The 24,426-nt window shown below is 33.0% G+C and overlaps 3 protein-coding genes and 1 long non-coding RNA gene across 4 annotated transcripts; 2 read left to right on the top strand and 2 right to left on the bottom strand.

Moving 5' to 3' along the window:
* Nucleotides 1-7,037: 7,037 nt before the first annotated feature.
* On the top strand, nucleotides 7,038-9,318 carry LOC115988163 (pseudo histidine-containing phosphotransfer protein 2-like). Its single transcript, XM_031111806.1, has 6 exons — nucleotides 7,038-7,277; nucleotides 7,889-8,019; nucleotides 8,214-8,294; nucleotides 8,383-8,454; nucleotides 8,856-8,928; nucleotides 9,017-9,318. Exons 1-6 carry the CDS (start codon nucleotides 7,218-7,220, stop codon nucleotides 9,086-9,088), a joined length of 489 nt encoding a protein of 162 aa, XP_030967666.1. The 5' UTR covers nucleotides 7,038-7,217; the 3' UTR covers nucleotides 9,089-9,318.
* A 2,652-nt stretch (nucleotides 9,319-11,970) lies between these two features.
* LOC115987365 lies at nucleotides 11,971-13,686 on the bottom strand. The gene is made up of 2 exons (XR_004091066.1): nucleotides 13,514-13,686; nucleotides 11,971-12,904 (listed from the first exon to the last, which is right to left on the bottom strand). It is a non-coding gene; the product is annotated as an uncharacterized LOC115987365 (long non-coding RNA).
* A 1,107-nt stretch (nucleotides 13,687-14,793) lies between these two features.
* Nucleotides 14,794-15,831, top strand: LOC115985401 (basic blue protein-like). The gene is made up of 2 exons (XM_031108343.1): nucleotides 14,794-14,947; nucleotides 15,593-15,831. The coding sequence occupies exons 1-2, from the start codon at nucleotides 14,794-14,796 to the stop codon at nucleotides 15,829-15,831; spliced, it is 393 nt and encodes a 130-aa protein (XP_030964203.1).
* A 732-nt stretch (nucleotides 15,832-16,563) lies between these two features.
* LOC115987479 (inactive protein RESTRICTED TEV MOVEMENT 2-like) lies at nucleotides 16,564-18,516 on the bottom strand. The gene is made up of 2 exons (XM_031111036.1): nucleotides 18,293-18,516; nucleotides 16,564-17,717 (listed from the first exon to the last, which is right to left on the bottom strand). Exons 1-2 carry the CDS (start codon nucleotides 18,429-18,431, stop codon nucleotides 16,729-16,731), a joined length of 1,128 nt encoding a protein of 375 aa, XP_030966896.1. The 5' UTR covers nucleotides 18,432-18,516; the 3' UTR covers nucleotides 16,564-16,728.
* Nucleotides 18,517-24,426: the final 5,910 nt, after the last annotated feature.

Below are 24,426 nucleotides of genomic sequence, written 5' to 3'. Positions count from 1 at the left end.
ATCTTCACCTACAATATGCCAGAAGGACTTATAGAAAACAGGAGACATACCATCAGGACCAGGAGCCGTTAGAAGGGCCATTGAATTGAGAGCTTTTTTGACCTCACATGCTTGGAAGTCCCCCTCTACGTGATCTCTATCATCCTCTCCTGCCACCCTTTGAATGCTACTGAGGATATTACTAAAATCACTCGGATTTGAACTGGTGAAGATTTGTTCAAAGTAACCCTCCACCACTTTGCCCATACCATCCTCATCTTCAACCCATGCTCCAGACTCATCTTCTAATCCTGTAATTAGGTTCCGCCGATTTCTTTGATTGGCTCTGCAATGGAAATACTTTGTGTTCCTATCCCCTTTCTTAAGCCACCTATTTCTGGATCTTTGCTTCCACATACATTCCTCTTTTGCCTGTAACTTCTGAATTTCATCTCGTAAGGCCTGGATTCTAATAGGATTGTTTCTGTATCCCCCATTTTCCTCTTCAAACTTCAAATCTTCTACTTTTTTGCTTCAAAGAATTTCTAACATGGCCAAATATCTTCTTATTCCATACTTTGAGGTTAGACTGGCAAGCCAATATTTTGCTATTGAACCCCCATGCTGTGGCTTGGGCCATCTCCTTTCCCCAAGAATCACGAACCACCTCTTCACAAGATCTGTCCCTCAACCACATGGCTTCAAACCGGAAAGGGCGCCCTTTTTTGTAGAACCGGTTCAATTCTGAGTCTGGACTAAGAAGAATGGGTTTGTGGTCAGAGTGGAAAGCATCCAGATGGTGAATTCTGGAGGAAGGAAATTTCAATATCCAGTCAATTGTGGCTACCTCTCTATCCAGGCGAATCCACACATTCTGATTTCCCGGTCACCTGTTGCACCAGGTGAGTGGGAAGCCATTATACCCTAGGTCCTTCAACCTGCAAAAATCAAGAGCATCTCGAAAACCCTACATTTGTCTCTCCGGTCTATTAAGCCATCCCTGTTTCTCATCAGCAAATAAAATTTCATTAAAGTCACCAATACAAACCCAAGGAAGGGTGAAATGATAACTCAACGTTCTGAGCATGGACCAGGAGTTTTCCCGGTTGGCGGTCTCAGGGTCTCCATAGAAACTTGTGAACCGTCAAGCGTCATTAACTCCATGGTCAATAATAGCATCAATATGGTTCTCAGAAAAAGACTGAACATCCACATTAAAGTCAGCAGCCCAATACAAAGCTAAACAACCCCTTGAATTATGCCGAGGAACCACAAATAAATTAAAATATTGAATCTTTCTACCAATTCTATCTAAAACTAATTTCTCAACCTTAGTTTCCATTAAGAAGATCAGCTTGGGATCTTTGTTGCGTATCAACGCAACTAGTTCATCTTCTGTCTGTGGGTTCCCAAGCCCACGACAGTTCCAGCTAAGGCAACTCATTGAGTACGGTGGTGCTGGGAACCAGCCACCACCTTCAAATGTTCTTTGACTAAAGAGCCACAATCTGTCAAACACACTTTCTTCCCTTCCCTCAAATCTATTGTTTCAATGCTAGGTCTCCTGTCAACAATCATAGGAGAATAGTTTGGAATTGGATTACCTGATTCGCGAGCCAGCCTCTTCCAAGTATGGATGGACACTTGATTATTAGAATTTGGACTAGTTCTTGGACTGACAGGGACTGTGCTTTCATGTGGGGGACTTTCGGACCTACGTCTGCATGGGGGGGGGGGGGAGCAATTTTCTTGAATTGATAAACCCACTGCCTCTTCATCCAATCCATCTTCATGGCCCGCTTTGGAGAGATTCAAACCAAGTTCGCCAGAGAAACCACTGCTCTGCCCTTCACCTTGATCACAAACAACCCGAGACCCACCTCGCTTATTCACCTCACAATTGTCCATGTAGTTTTCTGCCTCCATTGCAGAATGGGCTTCATCATTGTCACCACCCCGATCTTGAACTGGCTTTTCCTTACTGCGAGCTGGTTGATTTTTCTTCCACCATGGCGGTTGATTACGCACTCTGCCAGAGATAACAGCCACTGTTTTCCTGCCTTGACGGACCGGTTCAGCCCTCAACCACTCACCATATTGTTGCTCTTCCCTTCACAGCTTCCCTCTCCCCCTCAACCAAACCTCACAGTCACGCTCCCCATGGTTAACCCGACCGCACCAGTAACAGAAATTGGGAAGACGTTCGTATTTGAGAGCCACCATCCCTAGTTGTTTCCCATCTGATCTCAGTTTCGAACATCGCGGAAGGGGCTTGGATATATCCATGGTCACCCAAGCTCTCAAGAACTCCCCACCCGCGCCGTCGTCCTCCGGATCAGCCACCTGAACAACCCTCCCAATAGCATTGCCTATAGCTTCACCGATTTCATAGGTTAGGTTCTTCAACGGCAAGTTGTGAAGCTGCACCCAGAACGTTATGTGGTTATAATCCATCTGTGGTAGCAGTTCAACATCAGTAACCCGTTGGAAAGCTATCAAACTTTTATCATACGACCATGGTTCATATTCAAGCACTCGTTCAAGGTCTATGATATCGTCAAACTCAAACACCAACACGTTATCACCAGAATCCCGTATCTTCAGTTCACCAGCCAGTTTCCACAGTGGCTTGAAGGTGCGCGCCACTGCATCGACATTAAGAACTCTTTTTGTGAAGAACTTGCCTGCTAAACGATGGACCACGACTTCTTCTTGGTGTGGAACATCAGCGCCCCCTTCCTCATCCTCTGTAAGAGAAAAACGTGTCCACAAGTCGTCCAGCCCAGCCATGAAGGTATAAACCAGCAACGATAACTAACACAGCGAACCACACAGTCAAACAGTCTGTCCTATCAGTTCGGAGACATGAAGGGAACAGCAACCCTAAACTAGGTTAGGGACGATATTCTACACGCAGTTTAGAGAAAACCCTAAGCGGCGCGAGAAATTAGTGATATAAAGTTAAAAGTTAGAAAAGAACTAATAAAACTTTTTTTTTTTTTTTTTACTCACTCAAAAGTCAAAACCATTCACTTAAGCATAAACGGGGTTTTATTTATTTATTTATTTTTAAATTTAAAAATTGTATGTAGTGTAGACCTTATTAAAATATTAATGACTAGCTCTTTCCTTATAATATATAATATAATTTTAATACCGTATAAAACTCATTAACTTTATGAGAATTTCATGCATCTGTTTTTAAAAACATACAAACAAAACTCCACTTTTTTTTTTTTCTTTTCCATTTTGTTACCTTTTTCCCATTAGAAAAAAAGATTTTTATGATTAAAGGACATGTTCTATTTTGTCATTAGTAAACATATGAAATTCTTTTATTTAGCATTTTTATTATATTTCTTTTAATATTAGTGCATTTTATATATGTTAAGGAAAATAAAAGTGGCATTTATAATTTAATTTATGTAAAATAATTATTTTCAATAAATTTAATTTTTCTTAAAACCATTATCATACTCCAATATGTAATCTTTAATTTATTTAATTTAAAAAAAAACATGCTTTAAAATGTTTAAAAAATATTGAGTTTTATTAATATAATTTAAATGATAATTACGTAATGACTTAAGGAAAGAACATGTCTTGAATTATAAAAATTAAAATTCATGAAATTTTCTTATCTACAAGAAAATCAAACTCATGTTCAGTGTGTGTAGATTTAAAAACTATTGTTGTATTTAGAGCCTATTTGGCATCAGCTTCAACTTTTAGTTTTTATTTTTTATGTACAGTTTTTTAAAATCTCACTTTTTTTTTTGCTTTTTTTTTTTTTCACTTTTTCAAAAATTTTCAAGGTACAAGTATAATTTGCACACTTTTGGTAAAAAATTGTCAGTGAAAAGTTAGATAAGTTGTTTCCAAACGGACACTTAGCATATATCCTTTCGAATTTTTTTTTCAACTCCACCATTGGTTTGACCCTTCCTCACAAAAGGATTGTTGCATTTAGCTTCTCTATGGAAAAAAGCAACATCTTCCTAGGTTTAAAACTTTAAATTCACATTGTTTGACTATATTAGTAGAACTTTTTTTTCCTAACGTTATTTTATTTTTACTTTTATTGTTCTGTCAAGTGGTACAAAAAAAAGCATAATTAATTTTAAAATTCAATTCCCATATGGGATTTAAGGTGGATTTGGTCCGGCCATTAAAGACCTTGTAACTGAATTGACATCTCCCCATTCACAAAGTGTTTGGGGGTCTAAGGGGAAAGGAGTTCGAACTGCGGGGTTAGCAACATGTTGTAATTATCTCTCAAAAAAAAAAAAAGGTGGATTTGGTCTAGTCTTTTGAAATTGTGTGATATGAAAGAGTAACGACTTTATATTATGTTTTGTTATGATTTAGAATTGCTACATAGGCAGTCTATTGTAAAAAAAAAAAAAAAAAAAAAAAAAAAAAAAAAAAAAAAAAAAGAAAAAAGAAGAAGAAAGAATCAAGTTTACTCGATAAAAAACCACAATTTGAATATTTTATTGAACACAAAAAATCATGCTTTGAACTGCAATCATGATTTTTGGTCCAAATCGTCTAAACCAAACAGGCACATAATTAATAATCCGTTATTTAAAAAAAATGTGTGTATATATATATATATAGGAGAGAGAGAGAGAGAGAGATGGGTTTAAGTTATTCTAACTCTAAGCAATATTACACTACCCAATAATTTGTTATTGAATTCATATTTTAAAAATCTCACCATTAGATTTCATGTTTTATATGTTTTTAACATACATGTTAAATTTTGTACCAATCTGATGTTATCTACCATTTTATCTATAAACTCATCTTTTATATGTTATTTTAAAATACAAAAACTTGAATTCAAATAATTGAGTTGGGTTCAAGTTACACGAGCTCTAAGTAATGTTACACTCCCTAATAACTTGTTATTGAAGTTTCTCAAAAAAAAAAAAACTTGTTATTGAATTTATATTTTAAAAATCTCACCATTAGATTTCATGTTCTATATGTTCTTAACATGCATGTCAAATTTTGTATTAATCGAATGTTATTTACTATTTAATCCATAAACTCATATTTTATGCATTATTTTAAAATACAAAAACTTAAATTTAAATAATTTATCGATGACATAGTTATTGATCTTTGATTATCTTGAGAATTTGCAAAAATAAAGGATAATAACAAAAAATGTAATCCAATGGTGGATTTGTCAAAATTTACATCCAATGTTAAATATTAAGTAGTGTAACATTGTTTAAATTTAAATCAAGTGTAACTTGAACCCAACTATATATATACTACACTTAATGTAAGTTTAAGCAATATTACATTCCTCAATATATATATATATATATATATATATAAGTGCTAAAGGAACACAATATTCCACTATTTTATGGATATTTACCAGAATTGCGATGTGTCTATATTAATTGTCATGGTCAAGGTTTATCCTGTTTGTTTGTTTGGTTTTTTTTTTTGTTTTGTTTTGTTTTGTTTTGTTTTGTTTTGTTTTGTTTTAGGAGTTCATTTTAGTTAGTTGGTTCATTTTATGCCTAATTTTCATAAAAGATTTAGCACATTTTGCTTCTTAATTAAATTATCAGTTTGTTTTCAAAAAAACCATGAAAAAGACAAGTGGATAGTTTGTTGTGGCCGATAATTTCTAAATAGCTAAAGCATTCACATTAATTTATGCAAAAACTATTGTCCACTTAAAATAAAAAACTACTTTTTTTTTTAATGAATATTAGCTAGCCATTTTTCAAAACATCCACATTTGGTTATGTATTATATACTCTATTTTATTAAAATATAAATTTTATTTATAATTTTTGTAGCTGTTTCTCTCTCTTCAAACAACTATCATCATCAACTTTTTCCCTTAATTCTTGGATAACATAAAGAAATAAAAAAAAAAAAAAAATCGTTTTGTATAAGTTATAGTGACTTGTATTTTTTTTTTTTTTTTTTGGGAAAACGAACCAATTCATTCATTCATAAGATTGCAACTGTCAAAATACAATGCCTCAGGAGCAGGTGGTAGAGATTCTTCCGACCATACCAGTTCACTATCAATCAGTCTAGCAAATTTAGCCAATGAATGGGGGCCACAAATTTGACTGTCCTCCTAACATAACTAATGGAGTTGTATATTTGCATAAGCAGTATAGCAAAATCTCATTTTCCTTTAGCTAAATGGTAATTTTATATAAGATGTGTATCATAGATTAACCTGATAACATTAAGAAGAGCTAAAGATTTGACTACTTTGGAGAAATTATAATATCCTCATAATGGACTCTCCTATCTTTGATACGCTTCTCAATGCTTATACAAAAAGTTATTTATAAAACTGCTTTGATTGTCATATGCTCTTATAACTGCTTTAGAACTTAGGATAAAAACTGTTACAGACATGTTATTACTCATAATTAAAATTGTGTCTCCAATTCAAGATTTCAATACTACCAATTTTATTACATTTAGTTGGAATGTACCATGGTACAACCATGTAAGCTACGCCATGAGTCCAACTATATTATATTAATTATTAACTACTCTTTTCATAATATATATATATATATATATATTAACTACTCTCTTTTGTCATTTTTATTTTATAGGGAATTTCATTTACATGTGTATTCCTAACAAATTTTTATCACTAGCTTTCATTGGATAGTTAACTAATGGATTAAAAAAAGGAAAAATAAAATTCTATAAACATAAAAGTATATAAATCCATTCATTTGTTTCATCTTCGGTGAAAGAAGATAAAAAAAAGATATTAAAATGCTAATTCAATAATCAAAATAGGATGCCTTGACACTTCAATTCTTCGAGTCCACTAACTTTCCTGCAAACATGGCAACTGTCAGTCTCACATATTCACACATTTCTTAGATGACTCCTTTTCACATAATTATTGTGTCATATTTTCTAAATGATTTTTTTATCACATAGTTTTTATGTTGTAGTCATTGCTTTTTTATGTTTACATATTCTGATTGTTGCCTCTTGGTTAATATTACTAAGCAGTAACTATGTCAAAAATTAAAGCCATTTTCCTCTTAGATTTTGTAATTATACCTTTCAGAATCAATTAATTAATGCACACTAAACATGTGTTTTCCTCTAATTTATTTTCTGCCTATATATTAGCCCAAGTGGCTTTCCATTTGTCATTCAAGCCTTAAAAATTTGATCTTAGTTTAATTGTTGTTTTGATTTCACCGTTTTCTGTAAGAATGGCTGGCAGCTCCTTGCAACAACAGATTGCCTCCATGAGGCAATCCTTGTTTGACGAGGTTTTTCTCTTCTTTAGTTCTTTGCTGAAAAAACGTTGTAGTTGTTTTCACTTCATTTTCAATACCCCATTACCATATACTGTAATATTCTGCATGGTTATTTATACCACAGTTTTAGTTCCCTTCATGAAAATTATTTGAATATGCAACCCCCTCTCCTTTTTCCCCCTAGAAGCTTACTGTTGAAATATTTATGGGGGAATATTTTATTAAAAATAGAACAAATGAGTAGCAAAATAAAACTTAATTATGCACTTACCATCTTACCGCGAAAATAGATCTTTAATTAGTTATGTCTTCTTTTTTTTGTTTTTTTGTTTTTTTGTTTTTTTTTTTTGTTTTTTTTCTTTTGGGGGGTGGGGGACTTTGTTAAAATGTTGTATTATGCCTTCAGTCATTTTATTTAATTTGTATAAATTATAATACTAGACATAATATATGTTGCATATTATAATGTTCACCAAAATTTATGGTGGAAGTGTGAAAACCGGAAATCCCAATGATTTTCATAAACTTTTTAATAAGAAAGTTAAAATTTGATTCAGAATCTCAGATGCTAAGATATAGTACTAATAATCAAATTGTGCTAATAAAGTACCATTGTTTTGCAGGGACTCCTAAATGAACAGTTCATTGAATTGGAGAAATTGGAGGATGCGAGCGACCCAAACTTTGTTAAGAATGTTATAAATGTATTTCTAACTGACTCACTGAAAAATGTCACTGGCATAGAAGAATCTCTGTGAGTTGCATAGTATAAATTTTCTTATGATGTTTTTCTACTTAGTTTAAATCACATTAGTTAGTTTCTTTTCTGAGCAAATTTTATGAATTTTAACAAAAAAATATTGTAACAACAATGATAATAGTAATAATATTATCTTCAAATTCTAAACTTACACCCCTTGTGATTGGATTATGATTAAATAATATTAGGCTACATTTGAAGGCTGATGAACCCCTCGATATCACTGAACTGGGAAAGTTTCTTCACAGACTGAAAAGCGGCTGCCTCGGGTACAAAGAAAAACTCTTCTTTTTAAGATTTGTTTTCTTTCCTTTATTTTGCACTGGACATGACCTCTATTTTTTTTTTTATCTGCAGAATTGGAGCTAAAAAGGTGCCTATTGAAGTTGAGAAAATGCTGCAATGTTACGAAGCAGGCGACATGGAAGGGTAAGTTTATACTTATATACTTAATCTGTTTCCTCATGTCATGATAGTTGTAGTATTAGATATAAACTTATCTATTTATCTTTAATTTGTTCTCTCATCTATGATTTTAGACGAGTATCTAATAGTTAATTGTTATTATGTTGAAATCTGAAATCAAAGTGACACTTTCACCGTATGTTATACAATTGTAGGATTGAGATATATAGGTTTTACAATTTACAAATGAGCGTAGAGTATCATATGAAATATCTCATAGAAAATTATTGGGAGAATGCTATTACTGCCATTGTTAGAAGTTTATGTTATTTCATAAACATATTGAATTTGAAGGCCACATTAATTATTAGTGTAAGTGCTAAAGCATTGTTGCGAATTATGGTCTTGTCAATAACTATGAGCAGGATGAAGACTATACTTCCTACCATGAAACAAGAATATAACATTCTGGAGAACAAATTGGAAGCCTATTTTGAGGTTCCTCTCACTCTCTCTAAATTAATTTTCTTGCTTAAGCTCAAGCTAAATGAGTGACATGTTGATTTGTTTGCTGTTCATTCTACAGCTACTTCCACATGTTGAACCTGGACAGTCAATTGATCCTCCAAGCAAAGGATCCACTAGTAGTGGGGAATGAAGAGATCATTCACCATTTCAATAATAGTAGTACTAAATAATGGCGAATAAAGTTCAGGAATTTTGCCTTTGATAGTCAAATAATAATGAATAAAAGACAGGTGCTCGGCCTACACGGCATGAGACTGTTGCTCTATGTTTTTTTTTTTTTTTTTAATGTTGTTTAGGCATTTTGCCCTTTTGTTACTCAAATAATAATTAATAAAGGACAGGTGTTCGGCCTACGTAGCATGAGACTGTTGCTCTATGTTTTTTATTTAATTTTCTAGAACAAGCCATTTTATTTATTTTATCGAAATTCTATTTTCGAACTAGTTTGTTGATGGTGGTCTTTGCATACTAGTAATAAAGCTTACCTATTTTTTAAGAAACCCTTTAACCTTATTTGAATCTCACAAACAACATTAATTTTGTGTGAATGACTACTAAACAATTTTTATTTATGAAGCTCGTAAGGGGTAAAATGCAAGTATGGCATTATTATCTATAGAAAAATCCAAAATGACATTTGCATGTCTTCATGGAAAATTGGTGATACCACATTATCTTAGTCTCTCTCTCTCTCTCTCTCTTTTATTTATTTTAATTAATATAACTAGTTAGTATGCTAGTGCATTTGAAAGTTTAATAAAATATGATATCCTCTCTATTTAAAATATTTCCTAAAGACACAATTAACTAATTATGATATATATTAATAGATATTTATTTATTGATTGTGTTTGTATATAAAGCTATTTGTTCAATCATTTAAAGAAAATATAATGTAACATGATACAAAATAAAGTTGTAAATATAAAAGATTTTACAGAAAATCCTTATAAAATTTTAAATCAATAAAAATATATATTACACTAATGACATAAAAAATGTAGCTCTCAAAATTTTTATGGCAACATTAAAAGAAGTCAAAAAAAAATTCAAAGATTTTCATTATAAATATTAAAGATAAGGTTGGGATTTCCACTCTACGCTTTTATAGAATATAAATTCATATTTTGTTTAAAGAATAATAAAATATGAATTTCATAATTAATTAAAAAATATTTTAATAAAGTTACCAACAATTATATATATGTACCAATATAATAACTACTTAAGAAAATCCTTATTCAAAAACTAAATAATAGAATTTGTAAAATTATGAATTATATAATTAAACTAATAAATAATGAGAGGAAAACCCTAACTTATTATTATAATCAATAATGATGAACTAGTCACTAGTGGTAAGATGGCTGACGTTTTAATGGGATACCTTGCAAAGAAAAAAACAAAGATTTTTGAACTGGTGTGGCATCGATTCAAGCACTCAGTTGCCTAAGACAGTAATGATCTCACTAAAGAATCATTATGATACGTTGCGTGATTAGCTTTTGTACATTTCCTAGGCATAGAGAAATCCTAGATTTATAAGCTTGTTAGTGCGAATTCTTTGATTATAGGTCCCTATCTCAATCATTATTATATTCATCAAAAAAATCTCAATTATTATTATATTGGTCTCGTTGATACTGTTTTCATGGGCGGGATTGGCAGGGTTGCTTCTATTATGGGCCACATTTTTGTTACTTATATACTTCCATAATTGTTAAAAAATAGATCTTAAATATAGGATTATCCATTTCTTCTTTATCCTTTTCTTTTCCTTGATCAAACAATTAAATTTGCAGCTAGCGTAAAAATTGGAATATAAAGGATGCAAAACACTGGTGTTTTTTAAATAAACTATAGGAAATTTGTTTAACTAACCGTACTTAGACAAGTATTTTTTTAGACCAGTACTAAAGGGGAATATTCACGAAATTTCCAGATTTGTAAGATGTAAAAATAGAGAAAAACATGTGGAAAAAAAAAATCACACAAGACAATATTTACGTGATTAGACAATTTGCCTACATCTACGGAGTTGCAAGAATTTCATTATTTTCAGGAAAAATAACAAGATACAACAGTATAATTTTCTCTCTAAAAAATAACACCAAAACCCTAATCTCCAAAATAACAGTTTTTCTATCATGCGCACAGGATTCACAATGAGTTACAAAATGGGCAAAAAAAATTTCCCGGAAGTGTTGCCCGGACCCCCAAGGAGGCTTAGTCCCATTAAAAACCATAACAATATTATTTTGGGTTGGTTCGTAATCCTGATCAAATACAATTAAGCTTCACAAAACCTAACAAGTACTATGATCACAGCTGTTTCACAATGATGTCTAAAGTGGCAAAGTTTTACTAGTTTTTATTTTTATTTTTTTTATTTTATGTGAGTTTCAAGAAAACAGTTTTTCTATCATACGCACAGGATTCGCAATAGGTTACAAAATGGGCAAAAACATTTTCCTGAGAGCATTGCCCTTGGACCCCCAAGGAGGTTTTGTCACGCCCCAAATCCAAAAGGGCCCAAAGCATGAGAAAAACATCTCAAAGATACCTGTAGATTTCGTTCCTTTCGACAATTCAATCCAAGTTAAATCGTATCAAGTACCAACATCAAGAATTATTATAATAATTCCATTAAATATACTCCAAAAGTAAGTCAGAGCTCTATGCAATAAATACAATGACCATTAGTTACAAAAGAATGGAGGACTGAATAAAATAATTAAATAAGTCAACCTCCATCAATAGTTAGTCTAACTTCTGCTAGCCACCAAAAAGCTATCTCAAAACGATAGTTGCCTACTCTGAAAAAGTTTGTAAAATAATAGAATGAGACATAGCCCAATAAGTAGCATAATTAATGGGGATGGGGGAAATGCAAGTTTCATGATAATAACAATTTACAAATCATGTTTTAATTTGGGAATTTCCAAATAATTTCTACAAAACCATTTCCAAAAATAATATGATAAGAATAAATAAAATCACAGGGCACAAAGCTTCTCAAAATGTTCTTATGAAATTACATATATAATATTCCTTAATATATCTCAACATGAAACTACGTAATATACACTGTGAGCAATAACACCACCATTCCAAACCAGAAAATCTAACCTAAGGCCACATGACAATCGCTGACAGAAAGCTAGAGCTCATTAATGACACAAAGCCGGAACTGATCTGCTGACACAAAGCCGGAACTCATCACCGACACAAAACCGGAACTCATCACCGACACAAAGTCGAAACTCATCACCGACACAAAGTCGAAACTCATCACCGACACAAAGCCGGAACTAATCTACCGACACAAAGCCGGAACTCTTCGCCGACACAAAGCTGGAACTCATAACCATCACAAAGACGGGTGCTAAGATACTAATGTCACACAGACTAGAGTATATAGTTGGGTAATCACATGTCATAGCCTAAAATATAAAGAGCTCACAGTTTACAGGAATTCAAAACACAGTTTAATTTCAAGTAGTTTCACAAAAACTTTTGAAATATCCAAAATATATACAAAGTTCTCAAAGCCATCAAACTCATTTCTTGTCAAGAAGATTTTGTATCAATTTTCCCAAATATCAAAGCATCTTTAATTTTGCAAATAATGCAATCAGAAATAAAACCCATTCTCAAGAATTTAATCAAAGATGCTACTCTTTTCCATGCTAACAAATCATACATTTCCACATATGCATTGCCAAATATGATGTCATTTTTCAAAAATAGTCGTATACAATAAGGTCACAACACAATACTTTTTAAGAAAGTATAATCCCACAAATAATTTTCCAAAATGTGTTTGATCCAAAAATGACGTTTATGCAACATGGTTAGTTTGCAAAAAATATCTCATTAAAAAACTACTTACCTTGCAACCCACAAAAGCCTAATTTTCCAAGCTCCAAATAAGATTAGTTAGAACCTAAACAATTCCAAACAAACCTATCACAATAAGCATGAAGCTTGAAATTGTATCTAGCTATATATTAGGAATTGCCAAATAAGTACTAAATTAGGCAAGCCTAGAATTAGCCTCACAAATAATATTTTCCACTTCCAAAGTTTCTCAACCAATTACTACTTTACAAGGCATAGACTCCCATTATATTCATGAATCATTCAAGGAATTATCTCTAACATCAAAACCTCAATAATTTATGAGTAGTTTCCACAAGATTTTCACAACATCATCAAGAGACCCATGACACCAAAATCACAATATCCTTCAAAACAAACAATTTAAATCTTTACTAGCCCCAAATAAACCATAAAAATTATATTCACCATTTATTTCATATGATATAGCTCAAAACCTCTAGATTTTCACCATTCACAAACCTTAGTTAGCCACCACTAATAAAACCATAAACCCACTCATAAAATTAGTCCACCAAGTCAAAAATTCATATACAAAATTACAAGAATATCACCCAAGAAGCTCATAAATCTCAAGAACATCATTATTAAAGCTTGGGTAAAAATAACCTCAAACAAGAACATAATACCCATAAAAAGAGATTAGAAATTTTACCTCAAACAACTTATGTGAAGGTGTGATGTTCTTGAGGGTTTTCCAGTGATCTTGCTAGAAAAAAAAATGGTGGAGGTGATGAGGAGTGTACCGGTGGGAGAATGAGGGAAAGGAGTGCGTGCGTGTGTGTTGTGTAGAGTGAAAAAGAAAAAGAAAGGAAGAACAAGAATGAGAGTGACCGGCCAAATAGAGAAAAGAGAGAATTGTGAGATATGTGGTGCGGGAGGATGGGTTAGGTGGGGCACGTGTGGGCCTTAAAATTCTGACTTTTTTTTTTGGCTGGGCTGTTATAGGCTTAGTTCATTAAAAATCATAACAATATTATTTTAGGTTGGGTTATAATCCTAATCAAATACAACTAGGCTTCACAAAACATTACAAGTACTATGATCACAACCGTTTCACAACAATGTCTAAGTGGCAAAATTTTACTATTTTTTTTTAATTTTTTAATTTTTTTTTATGTGACTTCTTATTTGAGACCACTATTGACATTACTTTTTAAAATACTATTTAAAACTTGCCATTTAATTTTTGTTTTAAAAATATTGTGTACTTAATTTTATTCTATATATGCCAATATGTTTAAAATTACATGGATTACCAATTTTTTTAATCAAAGTTCTCAAAAATAACCCTATAATTTTTAGTGGGTGTAATATTGCCAAAAAAAAAAAACTTTAAATCACTCCATTTTTGTATATAAAGATAAATTCTTTACAAATTGCGCCTAATTAATTGAACGTGGCTCTACTGCTGCAATAATGTAAACTTATTATTCATGACCAATCATGGTAAAATAAGAAAATGGTGCAATGGATTATAGGGGTGACAATTTGTGTTAAACATGTTATGTTCATCTCATGTTGAAGTAGGGTATTCCATTACGTGTTTTGATACAGACACTACATATTTAATAATCCTTTCAAAACTCCAAAAAATAAATAAAAGGAACTCAGAATACACGCACAGAACAACAACAACATTAACCATAGAGAAAACAGAACAAAAGGAAAACACGACACAGTATGACTATGTTTCCAATAAGAAGATTATAGCAAAGAAATTAACTTTTATCAAAACGGTGTCACCAAAGCACTAATTAATAGCTATTAGCCTGTCTTACGCTTTACTAATTATCTAGCAGCCAGCTTTTCACATAAAAGTGCAAAATACGACTAGCTTGTTCCTGTGTACTTAAATGAATTTTATAGGGTATAGCTGAATTAATTTATAGGGACAAATTAACAAGAACTAGCATAATTAACATGTTGCCAATAATGATTGCTCTTACTATTGGGATTGGATTGCTGGTTCTTCCAGAATTGGTGTTTGCAAAAGAATATGTTGTTGGAGATGAGAATGGCTGGAATTATGAAGTTGATTACTATGCATGGGCAGATGGCAAGACTTTTTATGTTGGAGACTTATTAGGTAATTAATTGTGTTAGTACTTATTGACTCTCAAGGATAGTTTAATTATTTATTTTGTAATTTCATTTTTTTCAATAATTCGATAGTTATAATGGGGATTTGAACTCTGAATGTTTAGGATAGAAATGTTAGAAGGGTAAAAGATGCTAGTTGAGTTATAAGACTCTTGGTCAATGATAGACATTTCTCAAGATTTATAGACAAATTTTTAAACAAGATTCTTGAAATGGAACAATTTTATACAGAATTTCAGTGAAAATCACTTTTAGAAGTATAAATTTTTTGTTCCTTTTCTCAAACAATTTTCAACAGAATTTTATGAATATTTATTATATATGCAGCATATACTGGAACCAAAAAAAAAAAAATCCCCTTCTCACAATTGGTCTTCTTCAGGAAACAAATAAGCCTTGTTTAATTCACTAGTTCTATATATTTAGCTTAAAGTTCTGAAATATTTGAACTCGGGTGATTTAGTTAATTACTTAAAATGTTGTATGTTTGTCAATCCAATAATGGAACATTAATCTTGTTAACTTTTTTTTTTTCGATAGGCAACATTAATCTAGTTAACAAATTCGACCACATACCAATTTTAGTCTAAAATGTTTGTGTGATTTACAACTTTGCTTTCATGTTTACTAGTTTTCAACTATGCCAAGGAAGAGCACAATGTCATAGTAGTCAATGCTACTGGATATGATACGTGCCTCGCATCTCCGAACTTGGGAGCCTTTGATAGTGGCAATGACAAGATAAGCTTGACCCCTCCAGGAAAGAAATATTACATATGTCAATGGCATTGTGATTACTCGGACCAAAAGCTGATGATCACGGTATTGAGGAAGAAGATGCTGGGCACACCTATATCTTCACCACATTAACGCCCTCTGCAGAAAAGCCGGATTGGAGATAATGACTTCCTACTATTGTGCATGTGTTGGAATGCAAGTGTGTATTTGAATCTTATAGATCAATAGATAATGGAAGAAGTGATAGGTTTATATATATACAAGATGGGCCTGAATCTTAAAGCTTAAGATGGGATTGCAAAATAATTTTCATGGTGTATGATTGGATAACATTGTTGCATAAATTAGCTTATCAATTTGTTAGAAGTATGTTGTTAAATGATTAAAGTTATCATATTTCAATAATCTAAGATTTTGGGACAATCGGTAATTTAAAATGGTATTAGAGCGAGATGTCCCAGTGTTGGGCATTAATACAACTTGTGCTAGAAAATGTTTTTTGTTTACTTCTTTGATGTTAATGAATAAGAGAAACTACTTTTGTATTAGGTGACCAAGACAACCTAAAATTTGGAATTGTAGCAGACAGAATAATTGAAGGGGAGAAATTACGTAGAGCATCTTAGGTCCTTTTGCTATCAATAATACAACAGCAACTAGTTGCTTCCCCAAATCGTTTGGTATATATTAAAAAAATTAATAATGAGCTCATCCTTTCTGGTTAAGAAATGCTATGTAACCAATTAAATTATTAACCATCTCTTGCTTTGGTTGTACCTTGTTAATTACCAGTATTTATCGTAATTTTCTTTTCTTTTCCCTTTTTCTGAGATAGGTAGATAGCAGGGGAGGAGGAGATGGGGTTCAAATTTCGAATTACAAACATAGAGCACTACAAACTTGTAACTTGTAATCAGTATGTTTTGCAATATAAGAGTTGATGCTTGCCAAATATTACACAATGGGATTCATAGGCAGTTTATTTTTACAAATTAGAACTTATGTTAGCACAGGAAAGTACTATAAGAACTAGTTTTTGGCTCTTCTAGAGGAGATATAGCTGTAGGAGACATAAGCTCCAAGTGCAAAAATCACAAGAACTGCTGCACCAATATTTACCAGCATCTGCCTCTCATCTTCATTGACCCTTTTGGTTAGATTCTTCACTCTCTTCATAGCAGAAACTGCTACACCCTTGAATCCCTCTTCCTCAGCATCATGATAAACTCCATTAGACTCAGGCTTATCTTTATTACCACCACCATATATCTCTTTCCTTTTCTTTTCCTTTTCCAGCACTGAAACTTTTGAGGCAGTACTACTTTCACCCATCTCTAACTTTGCACTTGTCTCACCACTTTCCTTTCCCTTGACCATATTCTTTTCTACACCTTTCTCATTCTCTTTAGCTCCATTCCATTCAAAGTGCTTTTTTTCAACAATTTTATAATCTCTTAACTCCACATTCTTTTCCTTCATTTGCCTTTTGGTATCTGAGGACGAAGTAGCTTTTGGAGGAGTTACATCCTGACCCTTCTGTGCCTTCTCAGGGCTCTCAGATTGACCAATCTTTACTTCCCTCTCTTTTGAGTCTCTGGCAGTTGAAGTTGCTTTTGGAGGAACATCTTCCACACCCTTTTGCACCTTTGGCTCAATGGAAGCTTTTTTTTCCCTTTGCTTTTCATCCCACGTAGATGAAGAAGGTTTAGGAGGAATGACTTCTTGGACCTTTTGAGGCTCTGTCTCAGCACTAGATTTTGGAGGGTGTGGAGCTTTTTGAGTTGCTTTAGCTTGTTCTTTACTAGGACCAGCTTTTGCTATGACCTGCTTGGGCATTGTAATGGTTAGTATTCCTTGGTAAAACTTGCCATGAATATTATCTACGTCACAATTCTCTGGAACCGGAAAAGTTTCATTGAAACAGCTCCATTTGTTATCTCCAAGTGATCGTTCTCCATGAACCCTTACCATACGAGCGTTGTTTAGATATATGAATTTTATTCGCTTTTCCACAAAGCCTGAAAAAGCAAAACATCAAAGGGGTTGATTTGAAATTGAACATCTCATCTTTTTTTTTTCTTTTTTTTTTTTTTGGGGAGGAAAATTTGAAATTGAGCCCTATATCTTTAAATTTGTAAAATTTAATTTAAACCAAGAAATGGACAAAATGGACCGGACTTAAATTGTAGAAGATCTTTTTCCCTTAGCTTTGTGCCTCGAGGTTAAGGTAAATGGTTTTTGAAACATCATTTAAGTAATTTAAACAAATCATATAACTATTAAAAAAATTCATACAATTAAATGTGTAAGAGTATATTAATTTAAATTTTCATGTGATGGGTCGGAAGAATTTTCTTCGAAAATCCTAATAAATAATTGAAACATTTTGAATCATGAATCTACTTTTCTAATATATTTATTTATTTTCTAGACCAAATTCTTTTAGTTAAAGTACAACACATGGTTGAGTTTAATGGGAAAATCTAAGCAACAACCACTAATATAAATCTTATATTTAAACAATTGCATGATGGCATGTTAAAGCGTAAATTAGAAAATGAATATAAGATGAGTAGTAAGCTTTTAAACAAACCAGGAAGATGAACAAGCAAAATTGTAGATCCTTCATCTTCCTTCCTTTCTGAAATTGGCTGGAAATTCTCATATACTAAACGGACAGATTGTCCTGGAAGGGTGGCCGAAATCCCTCCAGATCGTTGTTTCATAGCCATTTTTGTTGCTTTTATGTTTGAATTCTATGCCTCTCTCTATCACAGATAAACTGTGATGATGATCGATGCTTTTGATTGGTAAAGCTTTGCGAGATGTGCATATATACCTTTATATACATGATACTTTTTGAAGTTGCATAACGGTTGAGTTTTCCTATCAATGAGACTATTCCTTCTTGGTTGCATTGGTTTTGTGATAATATTACGGGCTTTTGAGACTTACTTTTGGGTTGCCTTTTGGGATTGTGATGTTTTATGAGCTTCAATTGTTTCCAACAAGTCGTGGTATAACTTCTACAAATAAAGATCAGAGTTCCTTGTGTACCCAGCAAAAAGTTGGTTCTTTGTTTGGTCTACACTTTTTCAATGCGTGCATTAGGAGGTTATTTATTTAAAATTTTACATCCAACCCAAAAAAAAAGAAAAAGAAAGAAGAAAGTTGCTTACCCTGACTCAAATTTTATTCGAGTTCAAAATAATTACGTTTCTCTCAACAAATTAAAAATAAAAAAATAATTTTCAATTTAACTAAAGGGACAAACACACAGCGAAAATAAAATATGTTTAAAGATATAACATTCAACATTGAGTAAAAAGAAATAAAAATCAATGATTCATAGCCTAATGGAATTTTAATTCCTCTTATGTACAGTTTGAGCCTTCATGTACTTATTTTTTCAATAGGAATATTATAAAAATAATATAGATTGATAGTTAAAACTTAGAGAAATTTCAATTAAATTCTACAATTGAATTCCAATTTTATGTTATGTGTCTTAAATTATTTTTTTAGAGAGTTTTATTTCTTAATTTCTGAGTTAAATATAGAATTAAATCATAAATATTCATCCAAATGAGTTATTGAGTACAAAAATTAAAGAGTTTAGAATTAATAAACTGTAAAAAAAAAAAAGAAAAAAAAAGTACTTCACAATATTAAAAATTAAGAATTAATAAAAAAATAAAAAAAAATATGGACAATTTACATTTTCTACCTAATAATATTTTTACAAGATTTTTTAAAGAGTTAACAAAATATAAGAATGACTATATATTAACGGTATTTAAATTATATATATATATATATATACATATATATGAATTATACTATACATCTTAATGTATATTTTTTAAATATATCCATGCATATCTACAAAATTATAAGCTAGTTTTTATTAATCACAGCCCACTCTTAAAAAAATTAGAGAAGTTTTGCTTTTGAAAAGTCAAAGAGTATTTTGTAAGAAATTGAAAACAAAAGAATAAATTAAATTAAGACATACCGCCAAGTCGCCAACTATTCAAGTAAATTGTTGAGAAAGGCCTACTCATAAATTAATTTTTTTTAAGAGTATTTATTTATGATCTATGCCTAAAAGCCTTTGATGAAAACACTGAGAAGAAACTAGACATACGCCAACATCTTGGTATTCAAGCCACTACCAATCTGGGGATATATCTGGGGTTTCCTATCTATCATCAAGAGAGAAATGGGAATGCCTTTAATTTTGTGATTGAGAGAGCCCAAGAGAAGCTAGGTAGTTGGAAGGCAAGGATTTTGTCACTAGCAAGCAAAAGAATTCACATCAATTCTGCCTTTACCCCAATCATGGAGTACTATATACAATGTTGTGCTCCTCCAATAAAAGTATGTGAAGCAGTGAATAAGTTAAATAAAGACTTTTTATGAGGGTCAACTCAAGGGAAGAGAAACTTCATACGGTCAAGTGGAGTACTATTACCCTACCTAAGCATTTTGGGGGACTTGGTATTTTGGAAATGAGAACAAGAAATGAAGCTATCCTTACTAAGTTGTGTTGGAGTTTAGCTAATGAGCAAGAGGCCCCTTGGGCAAAAGTGTTGATGACCAAATATTTCACTGATGCTAGGATTTCATATAAGGGAACGAAGCTCTCTTGCTCCAAGATTTGGGCTGCATATAAAAAGGGTGGTTATATTTTAAATAGTGGGCTCAAATGGATGATTTGAAATGGTGCTTCGACCAATCTTTGGTATGAATTCTGGCTTCCTTTAAGGTCTCTTATGGAAGGGCTTCTGACCCAAGAAGAATACAGTCTATATGTGGTTGATATTAGAAATCAGGGGAGTAATTGGTTTCACCATGTTCTTTCCTTTGCTCTACCTGATGATGTGTGTAAAGCAATTCAAGTTGTTCCCTTTCCCCTGGAATCAGGCTCTAAGGATGACTCCTACTGGGCCTATTCTAAGGATGGGACTTCTATAAAGGGAAATGAGTCCCTAAATCATATCCTTTAAGAATGCTCTTATGCAAATTCCTTTTAGAGGGAGTTGGGGGGTTCCCTATGATTGTAAAGGACCATTTATTGAACATATCATGGACTGGATTCATGCTAATTCCACCTCCAAATCTACCTTAAGCTAGCATGGTTTACCTTGGAAAGTTATTTTTGTTAGGGACATATTTGATGTAATTGGCTAATCCTTTGACAAAACACACTTTACTTGTAATTTGGTAGATCTAGGATGGGTTTAGTAATTCAAGAAACAAGTGTTCAAGTTTAGTATTGAAGCCATGCAAGTCTGACCAAGAAACAAGTAAAGGAAGTGCTATTCATTAAAGCTCGACAACAGTCTCAACAGAAAGACTTTTATCGAGATTTAATATTAAAGCTCGACAGAAGCTGGACACAAGCTATGTCTATCGAGAATTACGAAATCAGGTTTTCCAGATCTGATTACACGCATATTCTTGAGTATTTGTGTAGGGTTTCTTTTCTCACAACCCTAAACGTATATAAGTATTAATTTAAGAGCCGTAAAAAAGGATGTAAGGTGTTGTAAAAGAATAATCCATGCATATTATGACCGGAGATGGAAATTGCTCTAGTTCATCATATTCTCTGTAGAAGCTACTGTGTCTTTACGTCAAGGGTTTTATGACCAAGGAGTTTCCTAATCTTCACTGTTGATGAACTGAAGAACTTTGCAGCCAACAATCTTTCTCAAGTTGGTGTGTTAGTCACGTACTGGGATCCATGCATCATTACTTAGTCACGTAATGGGATTCGTGCAATGAACGTAGAGATTGCCGCTACAATACAAGTCCAATTGGATATTGGGGTAAAGGTTCAACTATAAGTTGATATTAGGTACTGGGATTCCTTTTACTTGTAACCACTTGTCTTGATAATAGTAGATTCTCAGGAGTAGTGACCTTAAATTTACCCGGTGGGGTTTTGCCTCGGTGGTTTTTCCTATTCGTAAACAAATCACCCGAGTCAAACTTATTTTCCGCTGCATTTAACTCAGTTGGTGATTTTTTTGTGCTACCACGCTATTGCATGTTAAATTGACTTAAATAATTAATTTGGATAATTAATTAATTAATTTGCCAAATGGGTCAATACATTTATGGCCTATTAAGTGGTATCAGAGTAGGCACACTTTGATTAAGTTTAATATTTGTTGTGTGATCCATTGATCCCTGTTGTCATGGCTACAAGTGGCATGAAAAGATTTTTTATTTCAAATACATCTTGCTTTTCTAATCTATATTTGATTAAGTGTTTTAGAAAATATAAGTCTAAAAGTTATTTGAAAGCTATTTTGATGATTGTTGAAAAAGGTCTTAGCGTGACAAGGAAGAAACTAGATTGTCTCAAAATGAAGATGTGCAAAAGAGTTCGTATGAGAAGGGTGAAATTTAAAGGTTTTATTCATAAATGGCAGATGAGAGAGAAAACCATTCCTATTGATTTGTCAAGCAAGCATGAAGTGTGCTTTATGATAAATTCTACATTTAAGGTAATGGACACATGTTTATGGTACCTTGACAGTGGATGCTCGAGACATATGATTGGAGACCGTTCTCTCTTTAAGGTTTTCGAGTCTAAGAAAGGTGGAAATGTCACTTTTGGTGATGGGAGCAAATCACAAATAAAAGGGAAGGGAACCGTCTCTCTACCTGGACTGCTAGAAATTACAAATGTATTGTATGTAGAAGGTCTGAGAACTTGTTGAGCATAAGTTAGATATGTGATCAACACTTCATGGTGTTGTTTTCAAAAGGAAAGTGTCTTGTTTTGAACGAGTTTGGAAAGAAACTCATAAGCAAAGTCCGCACTCTAGATAACTACTATGGATTGGTACTTGATGCTAATATTGTGTGCAATAGTATTCGTTTGCCAAATAAAGACTTATGGCACCAAAGAACGGGACATGCTAACTACAAATATCTGTCAATTGTACCTAAGCATGAATTGGTGTTGGGAATACCAAAGCTCAGCATGGTTAGCAATGTTATGTGTGGATTGTGTTAGCTTAGGAAATAGATGAAAGCAAAACATCCAAGCGCTCAGACATCAACTACATCTAGACCTTCGGAGCTACTACATTTGGATCTCATGGGTCCAAATAGAATCGAATCTCTTGGAGGAAAGAGATACATTATGGTTGTAGTAAATGATTTCACCAGGTACACTTGGGGTCATTCTTCTAAGATACAAGTCAGATGCTCCTAATTACATTGAAGCTTTGTGTACAAGATTGCAAAATGAGAAGAACATGAAAATTGATCAAATTCGAAGTGATCATGGTAAAGAATTCGAGAACTCATACATGGAATCTTTTTGCACTAGATTTGGTATATCTCAAGAATTCCTTGCTCCTATTACTCCTTAGCAAAATATTGTAGTAGAAAGAAAAAACAGAGTCATTCAGCAAATGGCTAGAGCCATATTACACAATAAAAATGTGGCCAGAAATTTATGGGGAGAAGCAATCAACACCGCATGTCATACGGTTAACAAGGTATATTTTAGACCCGGTACAAAGAAGACTCCCTTTGAATTATGGAAGGGAAGAAAGCTGAATGTGAAGTATTTCAGAATCTTTGGAAGTACTTGTTTCATCCTTAAGGATAGAGAGAATGTGGGAAAGTTTGACTCCCGAAGCGATGAAGGAATATTTTTGGGATACTCCTTCACAAGCAAAGCTTATCGGGTGTACAACAAAAGAACTAAGAAGGTGATGGAAACCGTTAATGTTGTTATTGATGAAGCTTCAGATTCTAATTCTGAGAAAAGTAGTGAGGAAATACCTAAGGAAATTCATCCTTCAGAGCCTAAGGTTGTTCAAGAAGAAGTTGATCAAGAGCCCGTTTCTCCAAGCACTGCAAGTGTTGTAGAAGTCTTAGTAAATATTCCTATATCACTTGAGTTTAAATCTCATGAAGAGAAAGGACCTTTCTCAAGGATCAAGCTGAATCACCCTCTTGAAGTTATTGTGGGAAATATGAATGAACTTACACTAAAAAAGCGTATAGTTGATAAATGTATTACTAACTTTGTGTCTTATTCTTACTATTTGTCACAGGTTGAATCCACCAAGGTTGAGGATGCTCTCCAGGATGAAAGCTGGGTTGAGGTCATGCATGATGAACTGCTCCAATTTCAAAGGAATGATGTCTGGACCCTAGTCCCTAGACTGGAAAGAGAGCACATCATTGGCAGAAAGTGGATATTTCGTAATAAAACTGATGAGGAGGGAAATGTGATTCACAACAAGGCTCGTTTAGTGGCCCAAGGATACTCTTAAGTGGAAGGAGTAGATTTTGATGAAACATTTGCTCCTGTAGCTCGCATGGAATCCATTAGGGTTCTCCTAACTCTGGTTTTCACTTGAAGTTCAAGCTTTACCAAATGGATATGAAGATTGCATTCTTGGACATGTTTCTTAAAGAAGATGTCTATTTTGCTTAGCCAAAAGGATTCATTGATCCACACTTTCCGAATCCTGTGTTGTTCCTCAAGAAGGCTCTCTGTGGACTAAAGCAAGCACTTAGAGTTTGGTATGACCCGCTTACATAATACCTGATCTCAAGTGGTTTCACAAGAGGACAAGCTCATCAAACTTTCTTTATCAAAAGGGAGAATGGCGAGTTAATATTAGCTCAAGTCAATATTGATGATATCATCTTCGGGTCTACAAAAGATGAACTTGCTCATGACTTTTC

This window comes from Quercus lobata, chromosome 4, assembly GCF_001633185.2.
Source record: "Quercus lobata isolate SW786 chromosome 4, ValleyOak3.0 Primary Assembly, whole genome shotgun sequence".
Lineage (NCBI taxonomy): Eukaryota > Viridiplantae > Streptophyta > Magnoliopsida > Fagales > Fagaceae > Quercus > Quercus lobata.
Note: the sequence above shows the minus strand (reverse complement) of the source record. Positions and strands in the feature narration are given on the sequence as shown.